The following is a 19,838-nucleotide window of genomic DNA, read 5'->3' on the forward strand; positions in this document are numbered from 1 at the left end:
GTGTGAAAGTAGAATTTACATCTTTGATACTTTATCCGTATATTTTTTCCTCTTCTTTTAGCTCTTTTCTCATATCGATGGAAGAACAATTCTTGCGTGTCGCGACCTTTTGCACGATCGCTCATAACGCAAAAGTGGGAAAGTCTTGAGCGACTCTTTGTCGAGTGTGATCACCGTTGCGTGCGCGAGTCACTCGATTATCGATAAAGTAATTAGAGAAATATAGACGGATGTGCGCGCGGTGCACCCCGAGAGTTGTTGTAACACGACGCGCCAGCTTTTGTTCTATCGACTAACTCGGGATTTAGGTTACGGTGTCAGGATGCGTAGCGCGACCGTTTCCTTTATTTGACAAACGGTCAAGGGTAAGAAGAGATTCAGTGCATATACGACGTAATATTCTTACATTAATTAGAATCGAAAACTCACTCTAATGCTCATATTTCAGACCGTAATTGCATCTGACCGAATGGTTACAACAAGTAAATTTGTTGAACATTCGAGAGGAATCTAATATAAAAAAACACACAAAATTAATGCTGACAATAAAGCGCAAAAATAATTTATAAACGGACTTGAGAAATTTTTCCGAAGGATTCGTGTAAAATTTATTGTTCGCGCTTCCGAAATCTCGCTTCGTGTGCAGCAAAACTTGGATTGGGCTTGGTTGGTCTTTTTTACGCCCGCGATATGTGCTACTATTATCGAAACATGAGATGGTGCCGGCACGTCGCAGTGCCAACAACCCCCGGTCGAAGCTCGGCCTTCGTCGTCGCGTATGCGATCCAAGATCCAAACCGTAAAAACTGCCGCAGCGTGCCAAGTGCTCTCGCATTTTCCTCCTTCCAGGCTAAGCGGCCAGCGATTATAACTTATTTGCCGCACGAACGTCTTTTAACGAAGGTTTCCCTACACTACATAACTCGCACATGGTAAATCACGCGTGTTTACATTGTTTAAATATTTGCCGCATCGACAAGCGGCTTTTTTTTTTTTAATTATACTGATTGGCGTACTAGTTTCTTTTTTTCTTTTACACTTTCAACGAGCGAATTAGGTTGCATTATGAATAAAGGGATACAACGATTTTAACGACCTTTTATAGTATAAACGAAAGCCGGTAATTAGAGAAGCGCTCTCTCTCTCTCTCTTTTTCTCTCTATCTATCTATCTATCTATCTCTCTATTTATATATATATATATATATATATATATATATATCTTTTTCTCTTTCTCTATCTTTCTGAAAGTGGAATGAATGCGCAAACAAATAGAAAGATATGGAGCGGATCCTTTTGACACGACTGGCTATTTATCCGACTGCGAATCGCGATATATTTAAAATATACTGACGTCGTACTCCATTGTGTGCAGGACGATGTTTATTTTATCTCTGCGCAAGCTTCATTAATTTCACTTGCATTTTTCGCCAGTGCTCTTCGCGTAATTAGCCAACAGAGAGGGATGTAAAAAACAAGAGATGCGATTACGGTTGGATGGGTACGAAATAAACGTGGCCTGGGAAATTTTTTAGCATTATTTTTCAACAAACTTATAAATTATTTTCAAGGAGAACTTATTAAATTGCGTTGTTTTTCTCCAACAATGTGTCGCGCGTCACGTCAAACGCAAAGTCGTAGTAAACAAATATTATCGACAGCCCAGCTCTCTCTCTCTCTCTCTCTCTCTGTCTGTCTCTCTCTCTCTCTCTCTCTCTCTCTCTCTCTCTCTCTCTCTCTCTATCTCTTCAGATGTAGACAAGACAGTCTAGATTTAATAATTCCAGTTCAGTGATTCAATATTCCATTGTAGATTATTATTATAACTATGATATATACATATACAGAGAAAGGAAATTTACTTGATCAAAGTAAGTGCAACGTCATTTTGCACCAAATATTGTTACGAAAGTAAGTTTATCTGAAGTCAATCTGGCTATTTCATTTAAATTCCATCTACGACATTACACATAGAGAAATTTATTTAATCGCGAAATTGAGATTAAATAACGTTGCAACAAAATCCTTTTGGTAGACGATATTTTCGACGATAAATCGAATAGTAACGACGCACTTTGACAGAATCGTGCTGGCTTAATTTCGCGCGTACAGGACACACGGTCCTAAATTGGCTTAATGGATGCGAGCGGATGCGAATAGTCGCAGAGTAAGGACGACGAAGACGGCGACAAGAGTGACGTCGGCGTCGTCACGTTGCGCATTCAGGGTGAGATTACCCGACCGCCCGTCGTCCGGACGCTTTCAAGGCGCGATTTACGGAACAGAAATAAATCTACGAGAAAAGCGAGAACGCGAGCTGTTATCTCAGGTGATTTGGTAGAACGCTGGAAGTCTGTAAATGGCGAAGGGATTGACAAATCTGACTGCCGTTCTCATGGGATATAGTTTTCATATTAGAAACGGTCTGGTGATATTCTCGGCTCTGCTGATACAAATTTAGTGAGATATCAAGTACAAATGCGCGCCATTGTTAGTTTTATATTATTTAATCTCTAGATATATGCATCGATTATATATGATTAATTTATTCTTTTTAGAGAAAAAAATATCAGAAATGAAACTAATAAAATCTTTGGCTGTTTAGGAATTCAGGAACTCTAGAGAAATTTTTTTTTAATATTTTATTTTTTTTTATTGTATATATTACGTATAGGAAAAATATAAGAATAGAAATGGATATATTTTCTTTAATACTTTATTTCTTGATCATTCTCTCTTGTTAGATATAAAAATTATTAATTCCAGATTTTTAACATCTGACTGTTATTTGAATCTAAAGAATATTATACACTAGAAATAAAAATACAATCGAAATTAAACAATATGTTTAATGTTCAGTTTTTTTAAATTTCGTTTCTTTTTAATAACATTTTTTTTTTTTTGTTTACACAGGCGAAAGCAAGATGAGGTCCAAGTCCTCGAAGAAACAATACGGATGCGTTCGGAGAAACACAAAAAGGCAGGTGTGGAGCTGAACGCCACATGTCACATGTGCTTGAAAACCAAGTTTGCCGACGGCGTCGGCCACATCTGCAACTACTGCGACATCCGCTGCTGCGCACGCTGCGGCGGAAAGGTCACTTTACGGTCAAACAAGGTAAGAGGAAAAGCATGCAAATAAATGGTCAGAAAAGTCATGAGGTCAGATTGATTGAATCGGTTGTAAGCGTCTGTTCTAACGTCTTTCCTTTTTAGTGTTACGCTTTTGACATTAGATTCGATATATGTAGAGAAACCTTTCGAAGGCTTTGACGTAAAAAAAAACATCATACGTAGAAAATTATAATAAAAAGAGATATGAGTGATGAATATGATGCACGATAATCAAGTTGATATTAATGCGTTTGAGATAAAACACTATACGTTTGTGTTAAGCGATTCTTTCTCTTTCTCTCTCAATGTATATATTAATATATACATAAATTATTTTAACAAAATAATTTACGAATAAAATAAGAAAAGAAATGTGTAAAATAAGGAATGTTATATTGTGATGTAAACGATAGTTATTCGGAACAACACTAAAAAAAAGTGTGGAAATCAAATTCATTAGGTCCGCACTGCTTTTAGAGCAAACTTTTCGTGAATGTAAAATGTAGAGGTAAAAAGAAATGGATGTGTAAGCTTGTCTTGATTTTATAAATTTTATCTTGCAGCTTCTTTTATCTTTTTTTCTTATCGTATTGTCTTGGCAAATTAACAAATATATAAACAACAAATTCCATATAAATTATCAAGTTCGTATAATTCTCGCGATTAATCAATTGTAGATGTAGAGATGTTTCTGGGTTTAAAAAATTTTTTTTTTTTACGCGATAAAGACCGCGAAAATTGCGATCGATTAAACGTACAAATTGTATGGATACCTTTTGCGTTCGGAATATTAAATGTCCTGCTGTTCATAAATTGACCTTATCATCGAAGCTATCGTTTCACCTCGTCATGTTTCATAAAATTTCTCTCTCTCCCTTTTTCATATTTCACGGACACGAGCCGTCTGTCCGGTTAGTCAGAATTTCGCGATTACCTCATTATAATGTACGGGGAAATGACGGGAAGTAATGTATTGCGATTTGACGCAGGCAAAATTTAACGCCGATAGCGTTATCAAAACGCGCGAGGAGAGAGCGGAAAACGTCGTTGGGTGGGCCGAGATGCGGGTGGGGCGCTCTGTAAATGTCATCTTCCTGGAAATGATTAAGTCACATCATAAGTCAGATAACTGGTATAACGCGTAATGTCGAAATACGTTGAAATAATTGACCCATATAGGCGGCTCGTCGCCATCTCCGTGCCGGTATACCAATTAACCCTTATCACGAATCTATATATATATATGTCGGTGGGCGTAATGCCGTCACTAAATAGCCGCCGCCACACTCGGATACGGTTTTTCTCCCTCTCTCTCTCTCTCTCTCTCTTTCTCTTCATTTACATTGGAGTGGTATTTTCTGCTCTTACTCGCGCAATTTCGACCGGATTTTCATCGACGAAGATGAAGGATTAACGTCCGGTAGATAGAGCTCAACATGATCGTGCACGACGAATATCGGTGGCATAGATATATAGTGTGCTTTTAAAAACTTTGTTATTATCCTAGCCGTTCTTCTCGAGATCCCGCGCGGATTTTCGCAAACAGAAAATTTACCCTCGTCGAATTTGCACCATTTCTGTTCCGTTCGCGATTATCCCCTTTCGCAAATATTATTCTTATTCTGCATCGGGTTACATACTCCATATTCGGTAGATTGATTTATCAAACTCGAGTTCGTACGCTTTCTAGTATGTTCCCCGTGTTAAATAATATAGAAATAACATACGAAAAAGATTTTATCGATTTTCACACGATAAATTTTCAGTACAAGAATGTGCGAGGCACTTAACTATGTCGTTGATGGTACATGTATTCCGTAAGCGTTTATGGGTGTACAGAGAAATTGAAGTTGCAACTTGTGAATATAGAGATTTAGATTTTTCTCGCGCGGTAAATAGAAGAAATATAATATTAGACTTTTCCCTCATTATTTTTAGCCCATAACTTTGATGTTATCGATTATCGTATCTCCTGGTTTTATTTAATGACCCAGTTTTGCGACAGATAAATTACAAAGATTCAATATCCGAATAATTATTGAAAGGAAATTTAGATGAGATATTTCTGGACACAAATGCGCAAATTATATAACGTTCACGCGTTTGTCGCGTAATATATTTCGGTGTAGAAGCTCTTACGCGAATATACTTATAATGGATCTTTATTTTTATCTTTCCCGAGCCTCTCTCCCTGCATCCTTCATTCCTTTCAGCCTGAAGACAAAAACTTCACGTTTCCCGGATTATTAAAAGTAATCTCGAGCGCTGATCAATGACGTGAGCGCGCGCGTGGAATTTAACGGCACTCGCACACGCGGCACGGAAATGTCAGAATCGCGCATAAACGGCAGGTGGGGTAAAATTTTGTAGTAAACCTTCTCCCCGGTGTGCACACGTGCGCGCACGATACGCACGCACGCACGCTCGCTTTCGTCATGGTCACACGCTAGTACAGTGACAAACGTCATCGTGAGCGAGCGTCGTTACGACATCATCGATCCGCGCGCGCGAAACGACGACGAGAGGGAGGGGAGACAGAATATCTTTCTTCGTTCCAAATGTGCAAGAGAGGTCTCTTTTTCTCACACAATTGGCTATTTAATCGCATCTCGACGCCAAAAAAAAAAAAAATGATAATACAGCTATTCGATGCCTAGCTTATTCGAACCAAATCGATATATCGAACTGACCGCGTGTACGCAACTATGTTTTATTACGTTTGTGTGTGTGTGTGTGTGTGTGTGTGTGTGTGTGTGTATCGTCGTCATCGCCGCCGCACGGTTTCTTTCTTTCCGCTCTCTGTTCCTTTTTTCCGTCGTTACGGCCTGGACTCTGCGTGGGAGCCTATGAATGGGGCGCGTCCCTGCGTGACGTCACTCACGGTACTGGTTCACATGGAGGGAGTGGGTATCAGGGGAGGAGGGAAGGGAGGATCGGAGCGCGGGGGTGTCGGAGAAGTGGGTGGTTGGGTGGACGGTGAGACGTTGGACGGTGTGTGCAGGGAGGGGGGGTACATGACGCAACATATTGATCTAAGTTTGGTAGGGAGGGTGCGTGATAGAGGAGTACGCGCGGAGGAAGAGAAGGAAGTGGAGGGTGGCGTATAAAGGGAGGAAAGAAGAAGGGTGGAATAAAATACATGCTGTCCGTCAAATCTATGCTCTTCTGGGATTTCTCAATGCATACAGTTTTACCTGAGATGTATGTTGTGTTCTCCCGAGTTGCGGCGATATCAGAAAGATAGATGGCAGATAAACGTTCTTCGTCTGACGTTTGGCTGCTGCTTCGCGTTGCGACTATGTTAAGATAGAAACGGCCTATGATAGTAAACGGGAGTAAAGGATAGGTGTCGATAAAAAGGGAGATGAGAATATCGGGATATTCGTAAAAAGCTAGAGAAGTAACAGGACACATCATGGACACACGTTACACAATATAAAATGTGAAAGTGTGTGCGACTCGAAGACCGTCAGATTGTCAAATGGAGCAATATCTTTCAAAGGTGTCAAAATCCTAGATTTGAATTATCTTCCCTTAAAACGAAACTAGAAAGCTCTATTTATAAAGTGATGAAATTTATTTTTATGGAGATATTACATGCAGGGTTAGCTCTATTACAATGTAAATTTTATGTATTAATCAAGTACAATTTGTTAGATTATCATACTTTTACAGCTGAATCAATTTCGAAGAAAAATCTAATTTTGATTGAAAACTCGTGCTTCCATTTTTCATAACGCAAAATCATGTGAAATCATGTGCGCGTTTCCTTCTCTCCTGTATTTCTGTCATACTATGTTGACGTTGTTAGCGTGACTTGGCGAATTGTTTCTTCTTTTGATGAAATGACTATGCACATTTCCTCATCTCGAGAGTATTAAACCTTAGAGAGGTTTCGTAATGCACTTAAGATATGCTTGTTTTGGATACATATATAATGTAATAATATATATAAAACGTCAATCAATTTCACAGACTCGAAACAAATCTATTTGTAGACGTTTTAGAATTAACATAATGCTTCGTAGAAACAATTTTTAAAACATTTTAAAAAACAATATTTAAAAATAAATGCAGGTTTACATAAACCAGAAATAGCTTTGGTTTTTGACAAATTCCATTACGTCATTTCTCGCTTCCTCCATCCAACAAAGATAGATAACGGCGTCAAAAGTACATTCGTATGACGTTCCGTAATTTCGCTGTGACGTCGTTCGCGATTCTCCGCGGTCGCTGCTTTCCTTCACTCAAAAGGATTGGGGCGAACGCTGTAATATATATTGCAATGATCAATAAATACTTCCTGTTCTTCGTTTACTTTCATAGTCTCACGATGTAACTCGAATTTTTTTAAGTATCGTGCGTCGATAAAATATTTCTCGGACAAAATATAAATTGAAAGAAAAAAAAATTATTAACCATTGATATGTCAACAATAAATTGTTCTGTAAAAGTTTACGCATGACAGTTTTTTTATTCGAGTATCTTTCCTATATTTTGACACTTTCTTGCGTTCCGGTGATCGCAAACGAATTATACAAATTACGTGTAAAAAAGGAAATATATATGCGATTCCCTCGGAACACACATTCGATATCGGGTATTAACGATCGAAACTTCGCTAAGAACTCCGGTACTTTGACTTACGGGCAGCATCTGTCGTTTCTCAACTGACGCCCTCCGGAGCAGCAACCGAGGAGAATGCGACTCTGCTCGCGTTCTATATGTAGGACACCTGAAAAGTTCCCTGGACAAAGTATAAGCCCTTGACGCTAATATAGATCTATGCATTCTATCGGTAGAGAGATGCAAAAGAGCAGAGGTCAAAGTTATTAAAGGGAGTGTAAGTAGGAAGATAAAATTGCGTTCATAAAAACTTTGGGAATCTTTGCAGTTTTTTTTTCGTCACGTCGTCCTCGGATCCTCTTTAAATGCTCTTCGTGTCAATTTTGCAAATTTAATGATTTAAGACTCGTTAAGATTCGTGTTCATTATATCGTTAATAAATAGACGCACGTTTATGTGTATGCGTGTATTCATTAATTTCGGTCCGCCATTAATTTCGCGATACAAACGATTATACCGAGAGATAATCCACATTAATAATTGGTAGTTGCAAACAATAATGTTCGTAATCTACGGGGGGAGGGGGGCAATAGAGCCGGTAGCAATACCATTTGAAATTCCAGCTATTTCATGTGTATGCAAACCGATTCCTAAAACGAGAGCACTATGTAATTGCGTCAGCTTGTTTCAAAGGCCTGGCCGTCATTTACGAAAACAGGGCTTGTGCACGTTTCCTACGTACTTCGTACTTCGTATTATGCTCGGGCATGATTCCAGGGCTGGTCCTTCCCAAGTACTTCGATGGAAGCACAGAGAGCGGATACTACTTGATTTTGAAGGGTGATCCAAGTCGCGAAGACGTTCATTCTATACATAAAGAACTGTTGTTCTGACAAATTCATCGCGATCCTTTTTTCATTATTTTTTCGCGAACATTTATGTTTCTTTCATCCATCAGGTGGTTGTTGGCAATAAAGAGAGGGCGGTTCTTTTGTTCCGTGACAGTCTCGTAAAACTATTTCCTTTGAAGAGTGATGCTTTATGCAAGAAAGCGGAAACTCCTCCGAACGAGACTTTGGATTCAGTTGATTTAGTTTCAGTTCTACTTCGAGCGATCAAAGGAAAAGGTTTGAGAGAGCAACATTATCGCGACTACACATTAGTCCTCTATTTTAAAAATTATAAATTAATATAATATAAATATAATATAAATAATTCATTTATTTTATTATTCTTTTAATCGTAAAAAATCTTTGTATTTTTCTGTGAAAGGTCTATGTTTTATATGCAAAACAGGTAATTTTCGATATAATCTTGAATTATTGTCAAGCCAACTCAAGAAATATATTGTATTGTTATAGATGATATTTTCCAATTGACCAATATTATTAAGAAATAATTTAGCGCGCATGATAGAATTTCGAATCAGCCGCATAATTTCTATGATAGAAAAACAGAATCACGCGATTGCTTACGCGAATATTACGTGTCGTACATCAGTCTGTGACGTCGTTAGTGACTTATCGGATTGACTTGTACGAGCTTGATATCGATCTCCAAGTATCGGGACGTCGACGTTGATGACGATGCCAGTGTGTGTCATCGTCGTTGCTGTTGTATTACTCTGCGTACTCGGCGTCGTGATAAAGTAATCTGAATTAATTGGCCCTTAATTAATTAATGCAAATCACCGACGCGAATCGATTAACCAAATTAATGGTCGTTTACGTCCGAGCGAATAGCACCAGAGACTCTTGAATAGTCAGGCAGACAGGCGAGGAACTTTTCCTTTTTTTTTCAAAGGTTTTCACGCGAAACGTTCGGTGTGGATGAAGGGGGTAGTTGGCGGACGAAGAGACCGCGACGACGGGAAAGGGGTTGAGCTCTTGACATATTGCTACCTAGGCAACTCAACGAAGTGCTCTTCAAGTGCTTCTTGTCTGCATCTACCCTTGCTGCCGCTTCTTCTTTTTCCCTCGTCGCTCTCTTCTCATGGCGGATGAGTCGTCAGTCCGCATCGCGGTATCATCGGTGTTGCAAGTACTTGGGCAGGTTAACTCAAGTACAATCGTCGCACGTGTGATTCTATTTAACGCATCGGAAAATTCGTCCTGAAGTTTTCAAACAACGGAATCGAAGTAATAAACTCGTCGAATAATCTCTCGAGCACGCACGTACGCGAGTTATTCGTTTTCTTCCGTTACCCGCACTTATCCTTTGCTTCCGGCTGCGTTGTTGGAATTTTCTCTTCTGATTCTAGAACGTTGAATTTTACCATTTCGCTGTGAAACGACATTGAAAGCTTTTCGATAATTCTTAAAGAAACATTTAACGAAACGTGCGAATCAGGCTGAGAAACGTGTCCAAACGTTTTTGTGTTCTTTCGAAGGAACAGGATGTAGCTGTAATGAATTTATGATAGCTGTAAATATAATATAATTTTTATTCGAAAAAGATAGTTTGTTTTATAGCTCTCATACAAATCATATATATTTTATTCAGTAATTTTATTAAGCCAATCTTTATTAACGGATCACTGAGAATGATAGTTTTTGACGATAATATTATACTTAGAATTAAATAAAGCTGATTTATAAAATTATTTTTATAATATTGAAACAATGAATTACAAAAGCTGTATTTATTCATTTTTTCGTTACGATAATTTTCGAAAAACAATCACGCCATACGAATGTAACACAGAACGCACATGTGTATACTTATGATTAATCACAAATTATTTGGATGACAATTTATGAAATTATAAAATATTTTACCAAAGAATATTTATGGCTATGTTAAGCTGTGTGAAAACATTTTGATAAGCGACTATTAGTCACTCTTAGTAACGAAAGGGTCAAAATTACATGTCGCACGCGTTCTACAACAAAAGTTACATGTTCTTTCGATGTAGAGATTTGATTCATATACATATATATGCAATTTCCAAAAAGAAGGGAAAAGCGGGGTTCACGATTCCAAATCACGTGCCAGCACGCAGCGTTCAGACAAGTAGGTTGACAAGCACTTAGGTAGATTACTTTTTCTTTGCTCTCAAAAAGGGTTTTTATCGTCAAACTATAATAAAGTTTCCTGACGTTGATTTGCGTTTGCAATCCTTCGAATTCTTCTAATAATAATTAAAGTTTCCGCTTTCGCGCGTACGTATATAAGTAAGTGTGACTCCTTTCCTCTTTTCAAAGAAACTTCCGATTTTGCGTTATTTGGAAATGTTACTGATTCTATCATGATTTTCTCAATGTAACATAGGAGTGGGCAGCAAAGTGTTATCGATGAGAGTTTGCATAGGCATTGTTTTGTAGTTTGCTCCTAAACGCTCCATCCATCACTCTTTATCTTGATGAAATATTCTACTAGTTCCTATTCACACTGTATAAACTGCCTGATTCGAGCGGTAGTTTGCTAATTGTGAACCCTTATTATATCCGATACACAGCACTTGAATAAGACTACATACTTTCTGTATATAATTTATTGAAATGTGTGATGAACCTTATGTGTTAAGAGTCTCATATGATATAAGCTTATATTGAACTGTACGATTCTTTCTTTTTTTTGTATAATTATATTAAAATTATATTAAAATTTACTGATTATAAAGAATCTTTTTTTCATTTTGTAGATTTATTCTATTTTAATAATGAAATATAAATTGAATAAAATATTTTGTCTTTTTCGTATTTTAGGAAAAGAATTATTTAAATGTATTAATATACGAAGCTGAAAATATAAAAATATCATACAGGTTTATCATGTACATATTATCATACATTATATACCGTATATATATAAATGTAATTGTGAAACGAATTTGTAAATCTAGAAGCGAGGTATAGTTTTAAAATTATTTTAGATTCTATCAATTATAGCGTAAATTTTAATGTTTAAAACAAATAAGTAAATTGCGTTAAAGCGTTTATAATAATATTGTAATATTATTACATATATTATTATAGGACTGTAGAAGATTGCGACTCGTCCTCTAATTGTCTACGAGTATACGTATTCTACGATATAGATTTCTTTCTGTTACGCTTCTGCTTGGGATCTGCTTAATTTAATTTAACGTTACTCAGATCCGCGTGGATTTGCATAAGAATATAACCCGAGGCAATGGCCCGGTCCAAAGACTTCGTTAAAGAGGAATTTACAATTTCTCTCTGCCTCTGTAAAGCCGGCGAGATATCAGGCTCTCCGTAGCGGACTTGCGAATATACGATTGTTCTAAATACTCGTCGTACTTGCTCGGTCTAGAGAGCGTCGTATATTTTCCACTACGTTTGTACACGGATTGTCTTCGTCGCGCAAAAACAACGCGCTCGGAACCAAGATACGTCGTCTAGATTAATGCTGGTCTGGAGATTTTACGTGTCTTTCGCTTCTATAATCAATCTCACGCCGCTTTATACATTCCAATTAACTTGGACTAACCGGCCGACTTCCTATAGGTAATTTCCTATTAATATCCTCGTCGCGCACGCGGTGACCTGGATCGATAAAGTTTCAAGATACTTTCGCCTTGTGAATATAAAATTTCGCGCGTTCGTTAATCGGCGACATAATAAAGTATCGTTCAATTATATTGTCCTTTTAAAGCGCACTTTGCCCAGAAATGTATTTTCGCGCACAAAGAAAATGTAAAAAAAAAAAAAAAAGAAAAAATTATGCACTTTTTCCTCGCTCGATACAGAACGCCACTTTTTTTTCTGATTGCAGGTGATATGGGTGTGCATACTTTGCCGGAAGAAGCAGGAACTTCTTTCGAAGACCGGACAATGGATGTCGAAGCCGAATCTCAGCACCGTGGACAGCGCGCTGCTGCGAAGAATGCAGGAGGACTTGCAGGTGGGTGGTCGTCAGGGACTCGCGGACCAAACTCGGGATAAAAGACCGAAACTCGAGAGGGCGCACAGCGCGGCTGAGAAAGAGAATTTGCCGTTATTACAGAGAAGCGGAAACTGTCCTCTCAGGAGACAGTACTCCCAGCAAGAGCAGGTAACGTTCCCCTCGCTCGCCCGATATTCTTGTCGGAACGCACTCTCTTATTTACGAAGTCAGACACTTTTGCGCACATATATTGCGGATGCTCCTACAGTTCATACATATGTTACATCGCGATAAGTTGGCAATATATTTTTCGCATCTGTGATGCTTTACTTATTTATATACATACATATATGAGCGGAAAAAAAGAGGTCGAAGTGCGCGTTTCCGCGTTACAAGCAAAGAGAGATCAGCCCGCGCCCTCGTCAAGTGTTACATCACCGAGCGCGATCGGTGAACTTCGATTTTGTGGTTACAGATCTCGGGTCGCCGTATGTCCACGAGCGACAGTGGGGTGGAAATGTCCGTTTCGCCTCACGCGAGAACTTTACCGACGCCCCACGTTGGTTCTTACCCGATGCAACAAACTCCGAGACATCCTGCAGTCTATCCCGACGACGATCCCAATTTATACCGAGGCGAACTCGATGGTCTGATGAGACAACATCCGCAGAACTATCAGAGACAACGATCGACTTATCAAGTAAGAAAATTAAGAATTTTAAAGTCGATTCTTGCCGAGAAAATTACGAAAGTCAAAAGTTCATAATTATATTAAATTTTGACATACTAATTTTATTGTATGTACATTCTAACAATAAGTCTGCATACATATTCATTTTTTAATAAAGTATAATAATAAATACATAAATCAATAAAATAGAGACCACACAAAGTATTGTGCAATATTAATTAAAAGTTTATCAAGTACAATAATTCTTTTCGTCTCGTAATAGTTATGTTACTCTTTTGTCTGAATTAATTAAACAACAATCATTTTCCAAAATCTCAGTTTGAATAAATTTTGTAACTCGTTATTTTACGCAATGCAGGATCAGGGTGCGGATCTCGGGATGACTTATGGCCAGACACCGATGGAGACTGGTTCCGTTCGTACCACAGTACATCCCTCTCAGCAGCATTCGATGCATCAAACGCAGAGCGGACGTTCCGCGCAATCTGCGTCAACGGTGGGCGTCCAGCAACAAAGAAGTTTCAGTAGCAGTGAAGAGGAACGAAGCACACCGGAATGCGCCAGTGACGAGCCAGACGAGTCCGAGAAAGGTAAGTGAATCTTCCAACTCGATATTCATTTCCAGTTTGTACACTCGACATCGACCGAGTAAATTTATATTATACGCGAAATATACGAGAAAAATTAACAGGACTTTATTTGATACATATTTATATATATAATTTTTGCGATATAAGTTTTATTTAGATTCTTTAAAAAAATTAATTGTTTAGAAAAAGTCAAAGAAATCTGAAAAATATCCTCTCTTAATATATATATATATATATATATATATATATATATATATATATATTAATATACATATTATAATTATTTTAATATATATATTTTATAATATATATTATTAATATATAATTTATATAATTATTAATATATATATATATATATATATATATATATATATATATATATATATATATTATAATTTTATAAAAATTATAAAGACAGAAGAGTGTTTTAATTAATTGAATTTACTTTAATTTTTTTATTATGCGTGATACATAATATGATAATATCACACATTCATATAAATTGTACATCTTTTATGATCTTTCTTTTTATCCATTTACTATATTAACTTTTTGATTAGTTGGTGTAAAGTTTATATATGTATCGTAATAATTTATTGTCGCGTAAAGTTTACGGCACATCTTGCAAAATATGCTATCAGTAGAATTTAAAACGATTTAATCGCCTGTCAAATTTATTCTATAAGTGTGTGTAATGAAAATATTAGGGTAAACTAAGAATTGGTAGGGTCGACTCTCTGCCCTTGAAAACCGATGCACGAGGAAAGTTCAATCTTTCCGTGTCAATGGGTATTTAGTTTACAATGAACACGAGAAGAACAATTCACTTGCAGAAGGAAAGTGTAATCGATCAATCCAATGCTTACGTTTGATCACAATAACGCGTGCGTAGCTATAAAATATCAATCAATCACATACATTACATTAAGTGTAATTTGATGCAATTACATTGGTCTAAAATTTATAGCAGATATAGAAAAGTTACGATTACATATATATTTATATATATATAATTCTTTGTTGATAATTTTTATTTGTATTTTATATTAAAACAAAAAAGGGTATTCTATACATACCGACTTATGTATTATAATAAAACACGCAAGATTGATTAAGGAAGAGAGAGAGAGAGAGAGAGAGAGAGAGAGAGAGAGAGAGAGAGAGAGAGAGAGAGAGAGAGAGAGAGAGAGAGAGAGAGAGAGATCTGTTCTATTTTAATTGATTGCCAAAATGTAGTAAAATTTTACATGCTCGTCCTCGATAATATTTTGCTGCCGCGTTTGTTTTTGTGTAACGTCACATTTGGTTCGAAAAATCGGTCGAAGGTAAGAGAACAGCGTGTATATGTATGTGGTTCACAGTTGATTAAATGCGGGATCGGCGAACTGTGAACCGACTCATCCAGGTGTCGTGTGTACTCTCGCAGAGTACAAGAATAACTTGTATTCTCTCTCTCTCTCTCTCTCTCTCTCTCTCTCTCTCTCTTTCTTTCTCTCTCTTTTTCTCTCCCTCTCTTTGTCCGCCTGTTGTGTACCACTTTTTTTCACGACGAAGGTCGGACATGTTGAGTTTCTGCGTTGATCGCATGACATGAACATTAAAATCCGTCGTGTCAAATTTTATACCGGCGCTTTGGATCATTATATTAATAATCTCCATATGACGTGAAAATGAATGGTTGAATGCGTGCATCAAATTTTCTATGAAAAACGCGCTACAAAATTTCTCCCAGAAGGCATTCGACGATTGCGTTTAAACAAGACGCATGTAGCTCTTACGTCAATTTGTGCGTTGCGATATTTCGTAAGCGCAAAATCGAGATGAGCAGAGAAGGAGAGAGAGAGGGAGAGGGAGAGAGAGAGAGAGAGAGAGAAAGAGAGAGAGAGAGAGAGAGAGAGAGAGAGAGAGAGAGAGAGAATGAGAGAAAGAGAGAAAGATCGCGATTAATAATACGTTTGTATTTAATAATTTCCACGAGAATGCACATTGTAACGCACGTGAAATGCCACGTTATATAACTTTGATGCGCACCTATCGATTTTATAATGGCCAGCGCTCGTGGTGTGTTTCTCCAGTTTTCTAACAATCCTTGCCGCCGTATAATATCGACTGGACTTGACACGCGTGTATCGTCGATCGCAGGAGAAGAGGGAGAAAAAAGGTGATGGGAGGAGGGAGGGAAGACGAGGGAAAAAGCGAGAGGAAGGGGACGTCCGACTGAGGGTTATCCGCGTCACGTTCGTTAAATCCATGATCGGAACTCTACGATCGCGTATCGCGCGTCCGCGTATCGCCGCCAATATCCTGCGGGAATTCTCAGGTTCTGTCCTCCCGGTCTCGCCGTTGCATTGATCCTTGGCATCCCCCTCCCCTCGTCCCTTTCCTTTTCCGCTCATCCTTCGCCGACCCTCTCTCTTGCTCGTTTCTCTCTCTCTCTCTCTCTCTCTCTCTCTCTCTCTCTTTTGCTCTCACCACGGTCTTCCTCTATTTCCACCCCGTTCCTCTTCTTCCTTCTGGTTTCCTCCCGCTCGCGACGCCCACACGCTGGGTGTGACGTCACGCGGCCAACACGTGGGCGAATTCAAACATCTGCCCTCTTCTTCATTTCTAGATAGTCTTCGACCCCTATCCAGTCGGGACTGGGCGACCAGAAAAACGTCGCCGGCTCAAAGTTAGTTACTTTCTCTTTCGGGCAATCCATCGAATGATTATTTGAGAAATCATTCTTCCTTCTGGAATGCGCGTGAATTTACGAATGAACTTTAAATCCCTCTCGCCTCGTTGGCTCGATCTCTCAGTCTCTTTCGTTTTAGAAAAATAATACTCTTTTATTTTGTTTTTGAGGTGTACACTTTCGTATTGTACATTTTTGTCCTTTGTCAATGGATGAAAGGGTTAGTAAATTTAATGTTTCTCCGCCGTCGCTTTTCATGTTAATTCAACTGTAACTCTAAACAACTGTAACAACGCGAGTTTATTTATTTTTTTTTTTTTTTTTTTTTTTTTTTTGAAAAAGCATCGTTGACGAAACGGGGTTATGAAATGTCATCGAGAGCACAATGAAGATCACGTGAACCTACCCGGTTGCGCGCCACCCTTCCATGCGACTCGTTACTTATGAACGGAGGTTGAAAACTTTGACATTTTCCCTCTCCCCCTGGGAACGATGAAAGAACTGCGTATCGTGTACGATCACGCTTTTCGAGTCTACCGAGGGGGGCACTGATGCGTGTTATATATTCTCTCGCGACACATTTTACTGAGATTCGAGAGTTTCCAGGCTAATTTGTCAATTATTTTCATGATTAATCTATATGATAAACGAGAGGAATACTCGAGATACTTTCGAGTTGATCTTGCTTTTATTTTTAATTTAATTTAATTTTTTTTTTTTACGTTTATAGATAATAATCTACAAGATATCGAGTTTAATTTATATAGAAATTAAACTCCCTTACTTTATACTTTAAATAAATAGTACACGAATAGGTTTTTTTTCTATTTAGAGATTTAAAAAAAGATTTTTAAAACTATAGGTTAACGAGCTTAATAAAAGGACAATCAGATTTAAAATATTAAAGTAAATATTAATCAAAAATCGAAAATAAGGAAAAAGATTTGATTCGGGCAGTTAGTTATATTAACATCTGCAATGTTTTTATCAACATTAGTGGGTTTTTTTGCATATTTATGGCACAATTTAGGAGGAATCTTCTTGAGGACGGAGCGAGAAGAGAAGTTAGGCAGTCTCATATAAATTTAATCCGAAGACATTGCAATTTGACGGGCGGACGAGCAGGGCTTTGGTGCTGTATTCATTTTTTACCATGGAGTTCTTGTTTCCTCCTTATAAATCTGGTGCCGCGCGCGTGCATCGAAATTAACTTTCATGTTTTACCTAGGAACCAAAGCGCGTATCTATATCGCCGAGAAACAGATGTTGGGACAGTAAGAGAGAAAATTCATTTAATTTTTTACTGTAATAATTTTAACATGCTGTATGTACGAATATATACTCTATTTAAAATATGTCGAATGTAAGCGCATACTTTTTTATCTTAATTAATTTATCGGATAGAGATTTTGTCTCTGTCTAATTTTGGACATCAGTATCTCAAATGTTGATACGAATTTTTTTTCAAGATTTTGCTGCTTGCTAATAAATAAAATTGACTCCATCTCTCAGAAATCTTAGTAAAGGCAACGATTTACGTAGTTTACTGACTTATATAAATCCAACAAAAATATGTGGGCAGTTTACACACCTACCATATATCCGGCGATGCAAATAGTTAAACCAACCCTTGTTAGATTTTACAGGGTAACAGCTTTAATCCCACTCTATACTCTCTTCTTCTTTATATATATATATATATATATATATATATATATATATATTTATTTATTCCTTCACATTTATTCTTTTGTGTCGGAGAGCTTTATAATTGTTTATCTATGTCGCTATTTTCACTTGGTTACTGTATTGGTGCGCGATAGCCTGGGATAAACACGGAGGCCAGAATCAAGCGTGGAGAGTGACTACGTTAGTATAAACGTATCAAAGACACGCATCGTACCATCTTGTGTGACGCACGGCCTCTGCCTGTGCTCTTCAATAAAAATGCTAATAATAGCGATAATGCAGACCCATATATACGCGACAGAGTTCTTCATTCGTCTCGTATTTTTTTCTTTTCTATTTATTTTTTTTTGTATATATGAAGAGAACTGCGGACGATAAACTTTGTAAAAAAGTTTCCATGACCATATTAAATATTTTTATTATTAAAAAGATACTATTTTATTTGAACGAATTGCAAAGAGATGATACAATAGAAAACGTGCATTGGATGATCGATCGCACTTCTTTCAAGCTGCGAGATCAATGGTTCGTTTTGATGGAAATTAATCTTAATTTAATTGATTATTTGTCCCTTTTCAGTTTTGATTCGAAAGAATCGGACTGAGTTAAACTATAAGTGTTTAAAAGCGTACGAGATAAGACAAGGTGCACATAATTAAATGTGCTTTGTTAAGAAATCTGACGAACGGAGACAATTATTGCAACAAAATCATAAATTAAGGGCTGAGTAATAATGAATAATCGTTTTAATCGAGAGAAGCGACGGCCTAGCCTGATGGTTGTTGTTGCTCCCATTCGTAGATGCACAATAAAATTAGAGAATAGAGATTTAGTTTGTATGTGTATGTAACAATTCAAAAAAAGAGAGAGAGAGAGAGAGGAGGAGAGAAAGAAAGAAGTTACGTGTGTTTATATATATATTATGCAGGCAAGTGCTTTTTTTTTATATCTGACGGAGAACCTGGGTTGTATAAAACGAGACATGTGTCTCCGGAATGGACAGGAAAAGAAGGGGAAAATATTTGCGCAGGATAAAATTAATTGTCAGGAGAGAGATGTTTGCTGCACAGCTGATGCAGCTATCCACTTCGTTTAGCATTTTCCTCCCAACAACTTTTTTCCCCACCGTGTATATATGTTACATTTTTCAGCTTTGGAATTAATATTAAGGAAGGATTCTCCGATTTTTTTCGCGCCGTTTATCGGCAAGCGAGTTCAGATTAAATAATCCGCTCCTGACATCCGACTGATAGTGTGATTCGACACGACGGATAATACGCTTATAAAACCGCCGTAATATCTAAAAAAAAAAAAAAAAACCTCGCTCGCTTATCGATCACGCTATCTCACCGACTGAGATAGCGAGCGAAGGAGGTACTCGGCATTTCGAGTTTACCCAATTTCGTTATCACGGTAATGAGTCCTTCGTAGGCGCGGTTTTATCCATGTTTTTTTTTTTTTTTTTTTTCGCGCGCGCGCGCGCTTCCGAACTTCCGGAGAGCTCAGTGAAAAATTTTTTTCACAAGAAATAGGAGCGTAAACGACGAGGACGCGAAAGTGGGGGCTGTAAGGTGGCGTCGGGAATGGGGCGGTAAAATCTCAGAGTGATTTATACGGCGGTGAGTCGCGGTGTCATCTAACTTTTAAATTAAGATTCTTTGCACTTT

At 37.6% G+C, this 19,838-nt stretch overlaps 1 protein-coding gene across 19 annotated transcripts in view; it reads left to right on the forward strand.

The window, feature by feature from the left end:
* The window catches only part of Rim (Rab3 interacting molecule), a 206,539-nt gene that overhangs the window by 7,100 nt on the left and 179,601 nt on the right, over positions 1–19,838 (forward strand). For 16 of the 19 annotated variants that reach the window (XR_012046905.1, XR_012046904.1, XR_012046903.1 and 13 more), the window contains 4 exons: positions 2,913–3,117; positions 12,417–12,695; positions 13,003–13,227; positions 13,577–13,808. Coding sequence is in view for 2 of the 19 variants with exons in the window: in XM_072894671.1 (XP_072750772.1) it covers positions 2,913–3,117; positions 12,417–12,695; positions 13,003–13,227; positions 13,577–13,808 (941 nt within the window). In the remaining 17 variants the exon portion in view is untranslated. Of the gene's footprint in view, positions 1–2,912; positions 3,118–6,214; positions 9,818–12,416; positions 13,228–13,576; positions 13,809–19,838 lie in introns of those variants that run through there. The other 3 variants (XR_012046914.1, XR_012046916.1, XR_012046920.1) reach the window with 3 other exon arrangements.

The sequence above is a fragment of the Anoplolepis gracilipes genome, chromosome 6, assembly GCF_047496725.1.
Source record: "Anoplolepis gracilipes chromosome 6, ASM4749672v1, whole genome shotgun sequence".
Classification (NCBI taxonomy): domain Eukaryota; kingdom Metazoa; phylum Arthropoda; class Insecta; order Hymenoptera; family Formicidae; genus Anoplolepis; species Anoplolepis gracilipes.